This window comes from Hypanus sabinus, chromosome 6 (assembly GCF_030144855.1).
Source record: "Hypanus sabinus isolate sHypSab1 chromosome 6, sHypSab1.hap1, whole genome shotgun sequence".
Taxonomy (NCBI): Eukaryota; Metazoa; Chordata; class Chondrichthyes; order Myliobatiformes; family Dasyatidae; genus Hypanus; species Hypanus sabinus.
This window is the reverse complement of record NC_082711.1, coordinates 76,776,516-76,795,445: the sequence shown is the minus strand read 5'-3', so window position 1 is coordinate 76,795,445 and position 18,930 is coordinate 76,776,516. Positions and strand designations below refer to the sequence as shown.

Here is an 18,930-nt window from a genome sequence, read left to right as displayed (position 1 = left end):
TGTACTTGGTATGTGAGAGGCCTTCAAAAACGAAAATTTCAAAGTACAAAGCTTTACATGCCTGTTAGAATAAAAGATAAAGATAACAAATGTTGGAACCTTGATTTTCAAGAGATATTGAGGCACTGGTTAAGAGAAACAAGGAGGTACATAGCAGTTATAGACAGATAGGAGAAATGAGGTGCTTATGGAGTACAAAAAATGCAAAAGAACGCTTAAGAAGGAAATCAAGAGGGGTAAAATAAGGCATAAGTTTGCTCTAGCAGACAAAGTGAAGAAGAATCCTAAGAGATTCTACAGATATGTTAAGAGCAAAAGGATTGCAAGGGACAAAATTGGTCCTGTAGAAGAGCAGAATGTAATACATGTGTGGAACCAAAAGAGATGGGAGAGGTCTTTAATGAATCATTTGCATCTGTTTTTACTCAGTAGATAGATACAGAATCTCTGCCTGGAGGCCTAGCTGCAGGGATTTGTGCTGGGTCTTTTCTTGCTTGTCATCTATATCATTGATCTGGATGTAAATGTGGTTAACTGGATCAGTAAATTTCTGGGTGACCCCAAGGCTGAAGGTGTAGTGGACAGTGAGGAAGGCTATCATGGCAGAAGGCAGAAGGATTTGCATCAGCTGGAAAAATGGGTTGAAAATGCTGATGGAATTTAATGCAAACAAGTGTGAGGTTTTGCACTTTGCTGGGACCAACCAGGGTAGGACATACACAGTGAACAGTAGGGCACTGAGGAGTGTGGTAGAATAAAAGGATCTGGGAAGACAGGTCCATAATTTGTTGAAAGTGTTGTCACAAGTAAATAGGGTTGTAAAGCAAACTTTTGGCACATTGACTTTCAAAAATCAATGTATTCAGTACAAGACGTGTTGAAGTTGTATAAGACATTGGTGAGACATAATTTGGTGTATTGTGTGCATCTACTTACAGCAAGGTTGAAAGAGTACAGAGAAAATTTACAAGGATGTTGCCTGGTCTGGAGGACCTGTGTTATGAAGAAAGAGTGAATAGGTTAGGACTTTATTCTTTAGAACAGAAGTTTGAGAGGAGGTGTGATAGAGGTATACAAAATTATGAGGGGTATAGATAAGGTAAATGCAAGCAAGCTTTTTCCACAGAGATTGGGTGGACCTACAACCAGAGGTCATGGGTTCAGGGCAAAAGGTGAGAAGTTGAATTGAATTGATTTTTATTACTTACGTCCTTCCTATACATGAAGAGTAAAAATCCTTACATTACATCTCCGTCGAAAGTGCAATTTATAATAAATAGTATGTACAACAGGACAGTCAGTATAACATAGAAATACAGTTGTGTCAGCATGAGTTAAGCAGTCTGATGGCCTGGTGGAAGAAGCTGTCCCGGAGCCTGTTGGTCCTGGCTTTTATGCTACAGTACCATTTCCTGGATGGTAGCAGCTGGAACCGTTTGTGATTGGAGTGACCTGGGTCCCCAATGATCTTTCTGTCCCTTTTTACACAGCTGTCTTTGTAGACCTCCTGAATAGTGAGAAGTTCACATCTACAGATGTGCTGGGCTGTCTGCACCACTCTCTGCAGAATCCTGTGATTGAGGGAAGTACAGTTCCCATACTGGACAGTGATGCAGTCAGTCAGGATGACCATGATAAGAAAATGAGAGGAAATTTCTTCACTCAGAGAGTCATGAGAGTGTGGAGTTTTGGGCAGGTACGTAGATTGTGGTGGTATGGAGGTTTGTGGTCCCGGTGCTGCTCAATGGCATTAAGCAGTTTAAATATTTTTGGCTTGGACGAGATGGGCTGGAGAGTCTGTTTCTGTGTTGTACTTCTCCATGACTCTATTTAAGAGGAATATTTTTCACACAATACTGTATCTGGAATGAGCTGTAGAGGAAGTGAAGGAAGCAGGAACAGTAACAGAAGTTAAGAGGCATCTGAATGAGTGAGGCATAGAGGGAGATGAAATTAATACAGCAAGTGGGATTAATATAGATTTGTTTGATGATCAGCACATTCATTGTGGACCAACAAGCCTATTCTATAACACACAAAATGTGAGAGGAAATCAGCAGGTCAGATAGTGTCTATGGAGCGTTATAAATAGTAAACATTTTGGAATAAGGCTCTTCATCAGGACTGGAAAGGAAAGAGGCAGAAGGCAGAATATAAGAGTGGATAAGGGAGGGTGAAGAGCACAAGCTGGGAAGTTATAGATGAGAGCAGATGAGGGGGAGCTATTTCTGTGCCGTACAATGTTAGGAGAAGCCTGAGGCTGGAATAGATTTCAGAACAATGTTGAAGGGATTATTACATGATAGGAATGAGTTGGGCATTGTAGTTAAGTTGCAATGACCAAGCTCATATACAATTTGGACTTTAAATGTGATGAAATTCAGAGTTTAAGAACCTTCCAAGCTAGGACAGTGGAAGATGAGAAACAGGAGCTTGCACTAATTACTCTTTTTTTTGCCTCATTGCACTTCACAAGCCTCACAGGTTCAGGAACAGTTAGTACTGTACAACCATCCGGCCCCTGAACCAACATGGATAACTTAATTCAGCACTATTCTCAACTGATTCTACAAGCTACACTCACCTTCTACAACTCAAGTTCTCAGTATTATTTTTATTTGCAAGATTTGTCTTGTTTTGCCATTAGTATTTGTATGGGGTTTTTTTTTGTTAAATTCTATTGTATTTCTTTTTTCCTATAAATGCCTACAAGAAAATGAATCTCAGGGTAGTACATGGTAACATGTATACTTAGACAAAAAATTTACTTGGAACTTTAACCTTTAACAAGCAGTGGAGTACTGTTGAAGCATTGGAAGCATCACAACAATTTTCCATAAATGAAAATGTAAACCAATTTAGTGTTCCTTTCTAGTGATCAATGGGGAATGAAAATTGGCTAGTGCTCCCTGAAGAGATTTTATGTCTACCAGAGGGAGCAAGCAAGACCTCAGATTAATATTGCTTCATTTTAATCCTTTATTAAATCCTGACCATCCCTGGTACGGTAAGTATTTATTGGCCTTTTATCCCTACATGTTTGTGAGAAGATATTGGTGAACTTCTTTCTTAAGCAGCTGCAGATCCTTTGGCGCGAGTAGATCCACAGAGCTGTTGGGTAGATTACCTCAGGAGCTGAGTCAGAGAAGATGAAAGACTGGATATGTGCTTTCCAAGATAGGATGATATGTAGCTTGGAGGAAAATCTGCAGGTGCTGTTCTCATGTGCCGCCTACACTAGGTTGTGTGCTCGGGAGGTGCTGAGTGGAATGAGTTTGTCACAGGAAGAAATCTGTGGCATTGCAGCCTTCCCACTGTTCTGCATTGAAGTAGCTGCTCAGTTTCTGTGTGAGAGACCCTGGGACTTTGTCGCCGGGATTGGTGCTGGGGAGTTGAGTTTTCACAATTTTGAAGCAGGTCTTCTCATCTTATGAGCTCACAACTTCTGCACACACAAACGAGAATTTGGGAAACTGACAGGAAGAATTTTCTTCCTGGCAGAAGAGACCTTCTGCCCCTTGGGAACTCTGTTTGTAATTGCATTTCTGACTTGCAAGTTGTTCAGGTTACAAACATTTCACAGGAATGGAACCCTGTTGTACCTTGGGGGCAACCAACAGGAAGGTACTGACAGTGTGATTATTAAACTTGATAGTAAGTCGTAGAAAAAAAAGTAAAGAGGCTGTGAAGGGATATAGATAGTCAAGTGAATGGGCAGGTCTGTCAAATAGAGTATGATGTGGGGAAGTATGAAATTTTCCATTTGACAAGAAAAGTAAGAAACCATATTATCTAAGTAATGAGAGAATGCAGAACTTTGAAGTGCAAGATGATCTGTGACTCAAGGGTCACGGGTCAAGTTTATTAGCCATATGCATTTACAGGTATTAGGAATTTGCTGTGGTATGTTGGTGCTACATGCAACAAAAAGCAACAACATTCAACAATTACATAAAATAAATTATATAAAAATAACATTAAGAGAGCGGATGTGGAATAAATTGTGAATAGATACATAATTGCCAGCATATGTTTACAATGTAGAAAGCATTATATAAAGTGGTTTTAAGTGTTTGCAGTGTTGAAGGTAATTGAGGGAGGCGATGGGGGGGGGGGGGGCAGCTGACTAGAATGGGTGATCAGATTAATTGTCTGGGGAAAGAAACTTTCAGGAGAGCCCTGGAGAAGAATCTCAACCTGAAACATCAACTGTCTTTCCACAGATGCTGCCTGACCTGCTGATTTCCTCCAGCACTTTATGTGTGTTGCTTTAATGTGAAGTTTTTTGTTGTTGTTTTAATCGCCTAGCCGCATACAAATCCTACAATGATGGTAATGACGTTTTCTGCTGTCATGGCAATTCACTGTAGTTTTCGTATATTCTGAGAGGATGCTGCACCAAACCAAGCAGTAGTAGCTGATGAGAAGATGCTCTCTACGTTAGTATTGCAGTGGAACTCAGTGCATAATGTGCAAAAAAGCACAGCAAGTAACTATGAGAGCAAACAGAATGTTCTCAGTTCTGAATTCAAAAGCAGGGAGGTTATGCTTTAGTTATACAAGATATTGGTCATATCATATCTGGAATGCTGTCTACAATATTGATCTTTTTTAAGGAAGAATGGTGATATGTTGGAAATGGTATGGGTTGGTTGCCTTTTGATGAAGAGCTAGACTTGAATCTACTGGAGATTACAGTAGTGAGAGATGAACAAACAGATACATAGGGATCTTGACAGTATTTGTAGTGGGGATATTTCCTCTTGTGGGAGAAACGAAAATTTGTGTAGCCTGGTTTCTCTCAGAAGTGTGTGAGTCTTTGGAACACTCTTCCTCAAAGGCAGTGAAAGTAGACTATTTGAATATTGCTGAGGGAAAGCTTAAAGAGTTTTGATTAGCAGAAACAGCTTCAGACCTGTGTGACACATGTGGCTATAAGCAGCACTGGGACCCAACAGGGGACTGTATTGGCTCCCTTCCTGTTTACCCTAATTTTAGATACCTTAGACTTTAGATACAGCACTGAGTCATGTCATCTGCAGAAACTCGCTGATGACTCAGCAGTAGTTGCATGTATAAAGGGAGGACGTGAGGATGAACACAGAACCCTGGTGGAGGACTTTGTCAAATGGTGCAAGCTGTATGATCTGCAGCTGAACATCAGTAAGACAAAGGAGATGGTGATGGACTTTAGGAAGAGTAAGCCTGCATTGCACCGTTACGACTGATTGCCAGGACGTACAAGTACCTCGGGGTGCAACTGGATGACCGGCTTAAGTGGAGCACCAACACAGAGGCTGTGTACAAGAAGGGCCAGAGACACATCTAGTTCCTGAGGAGACTCAGGTCTAGAGTATGCAGGTCTCTCTTTCACAAGTTCTACCAGTCTATTAGTCACCAGAACGATCTTCTATGGGGTGGTGTGCTGGAACAGTGGCATCAACAGGGGTGACACCAACAGACTCAACAAACTGATTAGAAACCCTGAATCTATTATAGGAATCAAACTGGACACACTGAAGGCTGTGGTAGAACAAAGGACCCAATGGAAAATTCTGGCAATTCTGGACAATGTTCCTCACCCCCTGCTTGCCACCTTGGCTGAACAGAGGAGCACTTTTAGTAATAGACTAAGCCAACTGCACTGCTCCAAAGAGCATTACATGAGGTTATTCTTACCCTTGGCCATTAGACCTTATAATGAGTCAGCGGATAGCCAGGGAAGTGTTGACCCCTCCTGTTAGACTATTTGTGGTTACTTATTTTTTTATTCTTTCTACTTCTCTTCTAATATTTATATCTGTGCACTTGTAATGCTACTGTGACACTGTAATTTTCTTTGGGATCAATAAAGTACCTATGTTTCTATCTATCGATTTGAAAGTCTACTGTGGATAGGCAGGGAATTGGAACTGAGTACAATCAGATCAGCCATAACAGTGGAAGAGGCTTGAGGTGCCAAATTGTATACTCCTGCTCTTAAAACTAACTTCAGAAGAGAGAGGGGAGAAGAGGCACGCTGTGGTGATAGGAGATCCGTTAGTTAGGGGAACAGACAGGAAGTTTTGTGGGAAAGAATGAGATTCCCAGATGGTATGTTGCTTCTCAGGTGCCAGGATCCAAGGCATTTTGGATCAAGTCCTTAGCATTCTTAAGTGGGAAGGTGAACAAGTAGAAGTTGTGGACAATGTAGGTATCAACGACATGAGTAGGATGAGTGACGAGGTTCTGCATAGGGAATTAGGTACTAAGTTAAAGTGCGGGGTCTCCAGTGCTCATAATCTGATTGAATTCACCCTGAAATTTGAGAAGGAGAAGCAAAACTCAGATGTATCAGTATTGTGTGGAGTAAAGGGAATTACAGAGACATGAGAGAGAACTTGGTGAGAATTGATTGGAAAAGAACACTGGCAGGGATGATAGCAGAGCAGCAGTGGCTGGAATTTCTGGAAGCAATTTGGAAGGCACAGGATATATACATCTCAAAGGGGGAGAAGTATTCTAAAGGAAAGATGACAAGAGAAGGCAAAGCCAACATAATAGCCAAAGAGAGAACATATAATAGAGCAAAATTTAGTAGGAAGTTGTAGGATTGGGAAGCTTTTAAAAACCCAGAGAAGGCAACTAAAAAGATCATTAAGAAGGTAAAGATGGAATATGAAATTAAACTAACCCATAATATTAAAGAGGATATCAAAAGTTTCTTCAGATACATAAGATGTAAAAAAGAGGCATGGGTGGATATTGGACCACTGGAAAACAATGCTGAAGAAGTAATACTTTGGGACAACAAAGTGGAGGACAAACTGAATAAGTATTTTGTATCGGTCTTCACTGATGAAGACACTAGCAGTATGGTGGAATGTCCAGGTGACAGTGGTCATGAAGTGTGTGAAGTTACCATTACTAGAGAGAAGGATCTTGGGAAACTGAAAGGTCTGATGGCAGATGAATCATCTGGACCAGATGGTGTACACCCCAGGGTTCTGAAAGTGATTATGGAGGCATTAGTAATGATCTTTCAAGAATCACTAGATTCTGGAACGGTTCCAAGTGACTGGAAAATTGCAAATGTCACTCCACTCTTGAAGAAGGGCGAAAGGCAGAAGAAAGGAGATTATAGGCCAGTTCGTCTGACCTGAGTGGTTGGGAAGATGTTGGAGTCAATTATTAATGATGAAGTCACAGGGCACTTGGAGCACATGATGAAATAGGCCGTAATCAGCAAACTTTCCTCAATGGAAAACCTTGCCTGACAAATCTGTTAGAATTCTTTGAAGAAATAGCATGCAGGATAGACAAAGGAGAATTGGTTGATGTCAAGCACTTGGATTTCCAAAAGGCTTTTGATAAGATGGAACACTTGAGGCTGCTTAATGAGCTACAGGCCCATGATATTACAACAAAGATTCTAGCCTGGATAAAGCAGTATCAAATTGGCAGGAGGCAAAGAATGGAAATAAAGGGAGCCTTTTCTTGCTGGTTGCTAATGTCTAGTGATGTACCACAGGGGTCTGTGTTGGAACTGATTCTTTTTCCATTATATGTCAAAGATTTGGATGATGAAATTGATGGCTTTGTTACAAAGTTTGTAGAAAATATAAAGGTGGGTGGACTGGCAGGTAGTTTTGAGAAGTAGAGAGGCTACAGAAGGACTTAGATTAAGAGAATGGGCAAAGAAATAGCAGATGGAATACAGTGTCAGGAAGTGTATGGTCATGCACTTTGGTAGATGAAATGAAAGGGTTGATTGTTCTCTAAATGGAGAGAAAATACACAGAGCTGAAGCACAAAAAGACTTGGAGCCCTTGTGCAGGCTTCCATTAAGGTTAATTTGCAGGTTGTGGCTGTGGTGAGGAAGGAAATGCAATGTTAGCATTCATTTCAATATAAAAGCAAAGATGTAATGTTGAGAATTTATAAAGCACTGGTGCTGTCTCATTTGGAGTATTGTGAGCAGTTTAGAAAGCATCTTAGAAAGGATGTGCTGAAACTGGAGGGGGTTCAAAGGAAAAGGATTCCAGGATTGAATGGCTTGTCATATGAAGAGTGCTTGATGGCTCAGGGGCTGTATTCGCTAGGATTCAGATGAATGAGGGGTGACCTCATTGAAAGCTATCGAATGGTGAAAGGCCTTGTAAGAGTGGATGCAGAAAGGATGTTTCCTATGCTGGGTGAATCTAAAACCAGAGGACGCAGCCTCAGAATAGAGGGATGTCCTTCCAGAACAGAGATGAGGAGGAATTTCTTTAGCCAGTGGGTGGTGAGTCTGTGGAATTCTTTGCCACAGGCAGCTGCATAGGCTGTCTTTATGTATATTTTAGTCAGAGGTTGATAGATTCCTGATTGGTCAGGGCATGAAGGGATACAGGGAGAAGGCAGGAGATTGGAGCTGAGAGGAAAATTGTATCAGCCATGAAGAAATGGTAGAGCAGACTCAATGGGTCAAATGGCCTAATTCTGCTCCTGTATGTTATCATCTTATGGATGCATAAATGATATCAACTAGACCACCTGCAATAATACATAAAAATAATCATGTTGATAAACTTTGGCAGAATTTGTAGTTGCATCCTGGAGATTTTTTAAAAGTAAAATGTATTTGTAACAAATATTGTGCATTCTTTATTTGGTATGCAAGAAACTACTTAAAATAAATAACTTGTTATTATTTCATGTTATGTTGAAATTAATTATGCAGAGCTTCATGGTATACAGTGGTCCATTTTAGAATAATGTTTAAAGTGTTCAACTACAGAAGATCCTATTGCATCTCCACTGCTCTTTATGTATAAGTAGGATAATTAAATGTAAGCTTTAGTTTGTGTTTCTGTTTAGGTGAAGTTATTGAACAGAACCCTGGTCTTTGGAGGAAATGTCAACATTTCTCCGTGTTTCCAATTAGGATGAGATTTCTGAAACTGTGGTTTGACATGGAGATAATGGAAAAGCCAGGATAGACAACAAATACATGGCGTCTGAGTTGCTTGCAATGTTACAATTACTGACTTATTGACTGTGACAGATGACGCCAGTAACTTACAACAAAGCCAGTGAATCTTTTGCTTTAGGCACAAAGAAAGCTCTGTTGCTGGCCATCACCTCATACTTCATGACGTTTAGGTGAAATGTGAACATTCTGGAGAATCATCAGTGTAGAGTAAGGTTAATGAGTCAACTATTTTAGGATTTAATTGCAGAAGCAATTTAAAATTTTACTCCATGATTCAGGATAAGGTTTTATCTGAAGCACTTTTAAAAATCATGGTTGATTTTTTTTTAAGGCATGTTGGTGTCTGCTTTGGCAACAGATGAACCTTGTAAAGGTCATATTACTTAAGCTATTTGGCTATATTAAAATAGTACATTGGTCGAATCAGATAATAGTTTCTTTTCAGGTAATAAATGATGATCTGTCGAAGAAAGGATGTGTTCAGCATATGATGAAGTATACTTTAATTGTTTCATTCCTTTCTTTATAATTCACACTGATTAGTTGATGCTAGTGTAATTGAATAGTTTAGTTGTAATCTGTGAGTCATTTTGGACCTGTACTTGTCCAACCTAATGCCTCAGGTTAGATTTCTTTTACATGTAAAAATACACCATCAGGAATGTGTCACCATCAATCACTTCAAGGAAAAGTTCCTTCCATTTCTCCTGTCTAATATTTGAAGCTTTAAAATTAAAAGTTAAAATGGGGGGTTACTGAGAAGAGACAGCGCTTCTTTTTTTAAAAAAGCAGTAGGTATGACTAAATTACACCTACTTGCCTAAAGTATCAGCAGCATTTGTGAAGGGAGGAGATTTTTTTCAATCTAAGCATTCCGCTGTGGACTGATAGAGTTAATATTTCATATTGAAAAAGAGTTAACATTTCATATTTTTAGCATCAGTAGGTACTTTTTCAATTGAGAAAACATACCAGTTTTAAGTTGTAGCAAGGGTGGGGGTGAGAAGTGGATGCATATGACAAGGGAACGTCTCTGACGGGGAGAAGCCAGAGTGTATAGGGTTATCTCAAGGTTGTTTATCATCACTCTTCAGTACAGGACTGTAAGGGAGGTCAAAATGATTGTTAATCTACTTGGTAGATAGATTAATGATGAAAGGTAGAAGGAAAACAAAGCGAATATTAATGTTGTGAAATGTAGGTTAGAGTTTTTGTAGAATCCAAAACACAAAGGAGAATGCTGGAAATGCCTAGATATTTTCTGTTGTCTGACTTAATGTTATAGAATGATAACCTCACAACAGAACTGCACAGTTCTGATACACACAGAAAGAGAACTAGTTGATGTAGTTAAATTCAAGATTGAGCCCTGAGGGCTGTAACATACACATATAGAAGGTGCTGTTCCTTACCTCTGCATTGGACCTCATAAGAGCAATGCAGAAGCTCACCAATAGACAGAGTCCGGTGACAGTGCAATGGAGTATTGAAGTAGCTAGTATATCCCTACAAATTAAATAGCTTTATTTATCACATACATCGAAACATACAGTGAAATATGTCATTTGCGCACTGACTAGCAATGTCTGAGGATATGCTGGGGAGAGCCAGTAGTGAGGTCATTCATTTGGCACCAACGGGAGAACGTACGAACAGCAGCTGGAATTGAACCCTGATTGCCGCCATTGTAAGTTGTTGCACTAGCTACTACACTTGTGCGCTGTAACGTCCGTGGTACTGTACTGTACTGTACCTGCAAATACAGTCAGCAAATCTGCATTTGGTAGCTCCCATGCATCAGCATGGAGTGCAGTAGGTCAAATTAAAAGCAAAGCAACTGAGTTAATTTCTCAGTTGGAAAGACTGGGTCTTGAGGGTGATGAGAAGGGAAAAGATAATTCAGAATATTATTATCCTTATTATCATTGAGTCATGTAATGTGAGATCGGTTGATTTGTGGCAGCAGTACATGCAAAGAAGTAATAAAAAATGAATGATGAGGTAGTGTTGAGAAATCTGATTGTGGAGGGGAAATGTTGTTTCTTCTTGCTGATAGTAACAAGAAGAGGGCACGTTGCTTTGGTGAGTATACCTTGGGATGGATGCAGCCTTCTGGATGCACCCCTTCTTAAAGAAGTCTGCGATGGTGGGGATGGTTGTGCCTGTGACAGGGTTTGCTGAATCTACATTGCAGCCTCTTGCGATCCTCTGTATTGGAGCCACTGTGCCAACCTGTGATTCAACTACTCGGAAGGCCCTCCATTATCCATCTTTAGCAATTGATAAGGGTCAATGACTCCTCAAACTCCTAGTGAAATAGTGCTTTTGGCATGCCTTCTTTGTGACTTCATTAATGTATTGAGTCTGGCAGAGATTCTCCTGCTGTCCCCTAAATCAAGACTGATGTCAGGACGAAGGTCTCGGCCTGAAACGTCGACAGTGCTTCTCCCTATAGATGCTGCCTGGCCTGCTGTGTTCCAGCAGCATTTTGAATGTGTTGCTTGAATTTCCAGCATCTGCAGATTTCCTTGTGTTTCCTTGTTCTTGTTGAGTTTGAGGTTGTCGCCACTCAGCCAGCTGATCTTCCTAACTCCTGGAGAGACAGCATTTGAAGCACTCTGTACAGTTTTAGTCGCCCTGGTATAGTAGAGACATAGCCAAGCTGGAGAGGGGCGAGATGAAATTTACAAGGTACTGCCTAGATTAGAGGGCCTGACTTGTAGGTGGAGTTTGGCCATGCTGGATCTTTATTCGTTGGAGCATAGGAGACTGAGAGATGTCCTCAAAAGGTGAGCTTTTGGGCTGCTTTGGGGCACATGATAAAATAGGCCAAGGTCAGTATAGTTTCCTTAAGGGATATCTTGCCGGACAAATCTGTTGGAATTATTTGAGGAAATAACAAGCAGGATAGACAAAGAGTGAGTTGATATTATTTACTTGGATTACAGAAGACCTTTGATAAAGTGCCACACATGAGGCTGCTTAACAAGATAAGAGCCCATGGTAGTAAGATATTAGCACAGATCAGGGATCGGCAGACTGTCAGGAATAAATGGGGCCTTTTCTAGTTGGCTGCCAGTCACTAATGGTGTTCCACAGGAGTCAGTATTGGGACCACTTCTTTTCATGTTACATGTCAGTAATTTGGATGATAGAAAAGTTTGTGGGCAATACAAAGATATGGGAGGGGCAGGTATTGTTGAAGAAGCAGTGAGTGTGCATTGGGAACATTAAGAGATTAGTGTGCACTTACAAAAGTTGGGAGAATGGGAAAGAATTGACAAATGGACTCTAGAGTGGGGAAGTATATGGTCATGCACTTTGGTAGAAGGAGTAAAGGTGTAGTTTATTTTCCAAACAAGGAGACAGTTTTAAAAATCAGAAATGCAAAGGGATTTGGGAATCCTCATGCAAAGTTGGCATTCCGTTTGAGAGGGGTAAAATATAAAAGCAAAAATGCAATGGTGAGGCTTTATAAGGCATTGGTCAGACCACACTTGGGAGCAGTTTTGGGCTCCTTATCTAAGAAGAGATTTGCTGGGATTGGAAAGGTTCAAAGGAGGGTCATGAGAATGACTCTGGGAATGAAAGGGTTGAGGAGTATGAAGAGTGATTGATGGTTCTAGGCCTGTACCAGCTGGAGTTTGGAAGAATCTCATTGAAACCTATCAAATGTTGAAAAGCCTTGATAGAGTGGATGTGGAGAGGATGTTTCCTGTTGTGGCTGACTCTAGGACCAGAGGATATAGCCTTAGAATAGAGGGATATCCATTTTGAGCAGAGATTAGAAGAAATTTCTTCAGACGGGGTGCCATCAAATTTATTGCCACAGACAGCTATGGAGGCTAACTCTTTGAGTATATTTAAAGCAGATGTTGATAGGTTCCTGGTTAGTCAGGACGTCAAAGGTTCCGGGGAGAAGGCAGGAGGATGGGGTTGAGATGGATAATAAATCAGCCGTGATGGAACAGTCTTGAATAGCCTAATTTTGCTCCTATGTTTGATGCTGTTATGGGCTGTATGAGGAGAGGATGAGATTAGTGGAGCACAAAGTTAATGAGATACAGTTAGTAACAATGACAGAGTGAAAGCCAAAGTTAAGGAAATGTAGGAGAGATCTGAGTGACGCCAGTGTAGAAAGTTCCCTCTTCAGAGTAGATTCCATAGAAATGGAGGAATTGGGACAATTGAATTGAGTCTGCAGAAAATGGTATGGAGTCTCATGCGTAGTCAAGGTGGAATGGTTGTGAGAATCCATGCATTTGCAATGAGCATTTATTTCCAGAAAGGGGACCGAATACTCAGAGATGGACTATGTGAAAGCGAGAGCATGTTAGAAAATTGGCAGCAAAATTAAAAAATCAAGTTTTTCAGCAATTTATATATGTGCAAATATATGCAAGGAAAAACCAAGTATTCATGTAAAAGCAGCAGCAATAGATAACTCAAAGTGTTTGCAAGTGAGATGAAGGAGCAATCCACATTAGAAGTGAAAGAAGGGCTCTCACAGGCATAGTATGGACCTATGCATACTTCTGCAGCTATAACTTTCAGTGGAGTTGAAGGAATTTCCAATGTGTGAACGAGTGTAGTCGGACAATGCGTGTGCTGGTTGAGGGGAACTATGTTCAATGATGAAGCAGTGTGCCCTCAAGTAATCTTAAGGGAAGTGTGGAGCAATTGTATATCCTTGGGGGAAAATAAGTGGGTAAGGTTTTTAGGGAGGAAGTGTCGGCAGAGAGTAAATTATCATAAGATAGATGAAGATGTTATAAAATACAAATTGAACCATATGAATATCTACAGGCTGGAATTAACTGAAACAATGAAGATGAAAATAGCAACAATCTAGATTTAAAGATGTAGCTGGACATGGTAACTGTGCAGAAGGGCTGCAAGAGGAAGTCTGTGTCTGTGGGAGAAGTTTTTCCATACGTGGAGTCAGTGCAGTTATTGGATAAGTGTGTAAAATTGTTAATTTTCATGTCGTTCAACTTTTCCTCTACTTGTATTTTTATATGATCACCTAAGCATACTGTATACAGTACGTGTAATGGTTCAGTGAATTTTCCAGTGATGTATTTTTCTGGAAGTTTAGTGGTTTTTTGCAGCTTATGTCAGGGTAAATAAACCTGACTATTGCACAAGCTACTTATCACTGGATTGTGCTAAAATTACAAGTATTACGCCTCATTCTTGACTTCCAAACAACCTTTGGATTGCAAAATCACCAGAATCCAACACACCCAACAGTAGTTCATGTTGTTATAACTCCTATTGAAATGTGAGCACTTAAAATTCACTCTACTGTAGTGGTCACCAACCCTTTTAAGCCCAAGATCCCCTACCTCGGTCTTAGTGAAAGGCAAGATCAACCCCAGATCGATTAGTTACACGCATGCGCACCGGGGCAGAAAGGACTGGAAGTAAAACCCTGCGACCTGGAAGTAGAAATGATGTATAAACACCAGAGGGTCACCACCCTTTTTGGCACTGTGGACCGGTTTAATATTGACAATACTCTTGTGGACCGGCCAACAGTGGGGAGTGGGGGTGATGTTAAACACGACCAGAATACAGCAGGACCGGCCAACGGGGGTGAGAGGGGGGGTGTTAATCACGACCAGAATACAGTGATACTCAAAGCAGGTTCCTTATGTCCAGTCTATCCCGCAATTTAGTTTTCGCAGTTCTTGGCACTTAGCTACTGTCCCACGCTGCTCACGTTTTTTTCTGCTGAAAAAGCTCAATGGGTTTGTCTTTAAGTGCAGGGTGCTTGGACTCAAGGTACCGAAGCAGTTTTCATTGCCTCATTAGACAGCCTCTGGGCCCGAACTCCAGCCTCCTGCCCGCCTGCTGCCAGACACCTTGGCCAGGTATGGCTGGTCGTGGGTGGGTAAGAGGACAAGGTCAGGGCCGGAGGTCCCCATGCCGGGGCTGCAGCGATCGCAGTTCGGAGAGAGCAAGCGACTGAGCGAGGAGTGCAACGCCCGCCTCCCTTGTAGGATCTATCGGCCGACAAAAGTTTGTTTCAGTAGACCCCAGCGAGGTAGCTGCTCTGATACTTACGAAGCCCTGAGCCCAAATTAGGTTGTCTGCGGATATTTTATCACCGGGTTCTCCATGAACATTCGGTGTGTTAAACAGGTTTAGAGGCGGCGCCCATCTGTCCGTGCTCTGGGCCAGTAGCAATGGTGCTTCCCAACGGCTGTGCGAGGTCAACCAGTGATCCTTGGCGCGAAGGTATCACGGCGTTTAGGCGAATGATGACCTCAGGTGTGTTCAAGTTCAACAGTGGGCATGACAGGGAATGAGGAAAGGTGCAGCTGACTCATATCGCTTCCATGCGGCCCGGTGGTTGGGGACCACTGAAGTACACTGTGTACTGCGGGGGGAGCTACACGCATGTGCACTGGGCAGAAAGAACGGAACTAAAACCCCGCAACCCGGAAACAATCTTTCAACAGTATTTGTGTATTTATTTTTCTTTTTTTTGGGGATCTACTGGAAAAGTCTCAAAGATCGACCAGTCAATCGAGATCGACGGGTTGGCGAGAACTACTCTACAGTAATATTACTTATTCATTTCTACTAAATTAATTGATTACAGGTGAAGTGCTACCACAAAAAGTACCGTTCAGCAACGAGAGATGTCATATTCCGGCTTCAATTTCACATCGGCTCTATTCAGGGTTTTGGATTTGTGTTTGGGAAAGAAGACCTTGACAATGCCAACAAAGGTGAGCTGATAGACTATCTACCATTACTAGTTCTAACTGAATGGAATATAGGTAAATGGCCAATCAGTGTTGAAGTTAAGGCTTTTCCTTTTTCTAACTGCTTTCCCAGAGAGGAGGACTGAATGCAGTCACCTTGATTGTTCTAGCAGATAGCCAGTGTTATTTACTCCGATCCCAGTATTCGCATTTCACTTGCAAGACTTATGATTTTGCCTTCTATTTGTGGATGACTGTAATTCTGTTAACTATTCAAGAGTTCACTATTTTGTTTTGCTTCCTTATCTTCATAGCACAATATTGGTTGGTATATTTTGTAGGAATCTTCAGATGAGGGGGAAAATCATATATTTTGTACGTATGTCAACAAGACTTAAGACATATTTTTCTGAATGCAATATTTTTAAGGGTGATTCTCAGTGCAAATCATTGGGGGGGAAACACTAATCCCAAAGAAAGTATTTTGAAAAAACACACACATTTAAAAAATTTTGCAGCATTATTTGATGTACTCTAAAACAGGCAATACTGCTGGTTAAAGAACACAAGATAACAGCATCAATTTGTTTTATATATGATAGCTTCAACATATTCACAAACATAAATTTTCTGCTCAGTTCTGATTTACCTTTCTCCTTAAGATGCAAGTGATGACGTTTTGACACAGAGTGAAAAGAGTTGCACAGCACAGAAGCAGACCGTGTACATGGATTTCCTTTGTTTGTACTTGGACTGGCATCGTTTTCTGCCTTGCCAGTTTAAGAGTCTGACTAAATGCCTAATAAATGTAGTAATTGTATATCTGATTCCAGCACCTCCTCTGGCAGTGAGTTGTGGATATCAACCTTGGAAAATGGAAAACTGCCTCCAGATCTCTCTTAAATCTCCTTACCCTCATCTTAAGATTTTTCACTCATGCTTTTTATTACCCTGTCATAAAAAAAAGGTTTTGGTTAATGTATACTAAATAGACTAAAATAGAACAGTCTGTCTGAATGTAAATGACGTAAGTGTCTGGTCAATTATATCTCTGTTGCTTTTATTCTAGATGACAGGTTTCCTGAATATGGGAAGATTGAACTGGTGTTCTCAGCTAGCCCAGAGAAAATACAGGGTATGTGCAAACAGTTATTGTGTTTTTTCCATTTTTATTATTGTGAGTAGTTGGACTATGGTGTGGAGCAGTGGTGACATAACTGGTTTCACAAAAGCCTAGTGCGAATCCCATCATGAAAACTGGAGTGGAAATTCAGTTGATAATCTGTAATTTGGAAAAAAAAAAGACCTAATATTGGTGATGATGATTGTTAAAGCCTGAGATTGTTGTAGAAACCCACCTGGTTTATTCATGTACATCAAGAGGAAATGTTGCCCTTCTCTTTACTGGCCTCACTTACTCAGGACCTCAGATGGGAGCCATTCTGTTAGAGACGAGTAGTAAATGTTGTTCTTGTCAGATACAAAATAATGAATGAATAAGAGAAACTGATTCTAAGGTGTTTTCAGAAATATGGATCAAAAGAAAGGTCAAGGAATGTCTTGTAACGAGGTGGCAAATGTTGATTATTCAGTGAGGCATAACATCGCCTTGTTTCAGCTTGATATGCTTGCACTACTAGAATTGATGCGGATATGGCAAACATCCATCTCGTAACTAGAGTGGCAATCCAACTTCATGTAAATAGATAACACCTGTATATAGTTCTGGATCAGTCTAATACGTATCAAATAACTCGGATACTATTGAAGCTATTGGTGTTTCTTTTTGATGGGCAAATGCTTTCTCTATCGAATATTCTTGCTTCTGTTAAAGCTTTGAATTGTGCAACTGGGGCAGCATTGCAGTCAGCATGTGGTTTTTCCATGCCAGTGATCAAGATTCAATTCCTGTCCCTGTCTGTTAAGGAATTTGTACGTTCTCCCATGACTGCCTGCATTTCCTCTGGATGCTCTGGTTTCCTTGCATGTTCCAAAGACTTCCAGATTAGTAAGGGTTAGCAAATTATGACTGCAATGTTTCCAAGTTCAAAGTAAAGTACACGTATGTCACTATATACAACCCTGAGACTCTGTTGGTCATTGATGCAAGCGACCCTTTTCACTGCATGTCTTGATCTCTCGATGTACATGTGAGAAATAAAGCTAATCTTTCATCTTTAAGTTCAGGGAGGGCAGAAAGATTGGGATGTGAAGAGGTGGTCAGTTTCCTTAAAGGATGTTTTTAGGCCTTTTGTCAATGATCCCCAGAGTTGTTCCTACCCAACTGCACGTTTCTAGGTTAATGAAATTGTCTGTTTTTATAGAGTCAAGTGCAAATAGGAAAGATTTAGACGGATATTGACCAGCTGCAGGGAAGTAAGATGAGGTGAAATAGACAACTTGGTCAGCATAGAGAAGGTGAGCTGAAAAATCTGTTTCCATGTTATGTGACTCCATTTAGCAGGCACTTCAGCCCATTAAGTCCAGCTACATTAATCCCAGACTAATGATGCAGTAGTCGAGGTCCCGTATGGGAGGTTGGTCAAGAAGGTTCAGTCACTTGGCATTCGGGATAAGGTAGTAAGTTCTTTTCAACATGTGGGGAAAGCTGGAGAGTGGAGTAGATGGTTGCCTCTTTGATGGAGGACTGTGATTAGTGGAGTGCTGCAGGGATCAGTGCTGGGTCCTTTGTTGTTTGTCATCTATGTCAACAATCTGGATGATAATGTGGTAAACTGGATCAGCAGATTTGCAGAGGGCACCAAGATTGGAGGTGTAGTAGAGAGTGAAGAAGTGCAGCGTGATCTGCACCAGCTGGTAATAGGGGCTGAAAAGTAGCAGATGAAATTTAATGCAGACAAGTGTGAAGTGATGCATTTTGGGAGGACCAACCATGGTGGAACTTGCACAGTGAATAGAAGGGTACTGGGGTGTGTGGTAGAACGGAAGGATTTGGGAATACAGGTCCATGATTCCTTGAAAGTGGCTTTACAGATAGATAGGATATTAAGAGAGTTTTTGGCACATTGGCTTCCATAAATCAAAGTATTGAGTACAATAGTTGGAATGTTATGCTGAAGTTATATAAGACGGTGAGGCCTAATTTACAATTTTATGTGCAGTTCACAAATATCACAAATGACCTGACTTGGTCTAACCAAGCAGAGTCCACTGCCAAGAAGGCCCACCAGTGCCTGTACTTCCTGAGAAAGCTGAAGAAATTTGGCCTGTCCCCTAAAACCCTCAAGAATTCTTATAGAT

General features: G+C 40.9%; 1 protein-coding gene across 8 annotated transcripts in view; it reads left to right on the top strand.

Moving 5' to 3' along the window:
* LOC132395595 (tensin-3-like) overlaps positions 1-18,930 on the top strand; it is a 320,946-nt gene that overhangs the window by 192,849 nt on the left and 109,167 nt on the right. For all 8 annotated transcript variants that reach the window (XM_059972423.1, XM_059972424.1, XM_059972427.1 and 5 more), the window contains 2 exons: positions 15,564-15,693; positions 16,739-16,804. In XM_059972423.1, the coding sequence (XP_059828406.1) occupies positions 15,564-15,693; positions 16,739-16,804 (196 nt within the window). The remainder of the gene's footprint in view (positions 1-15,563; positions 15,694-16,738; positions 16,805-18,930) is intronic.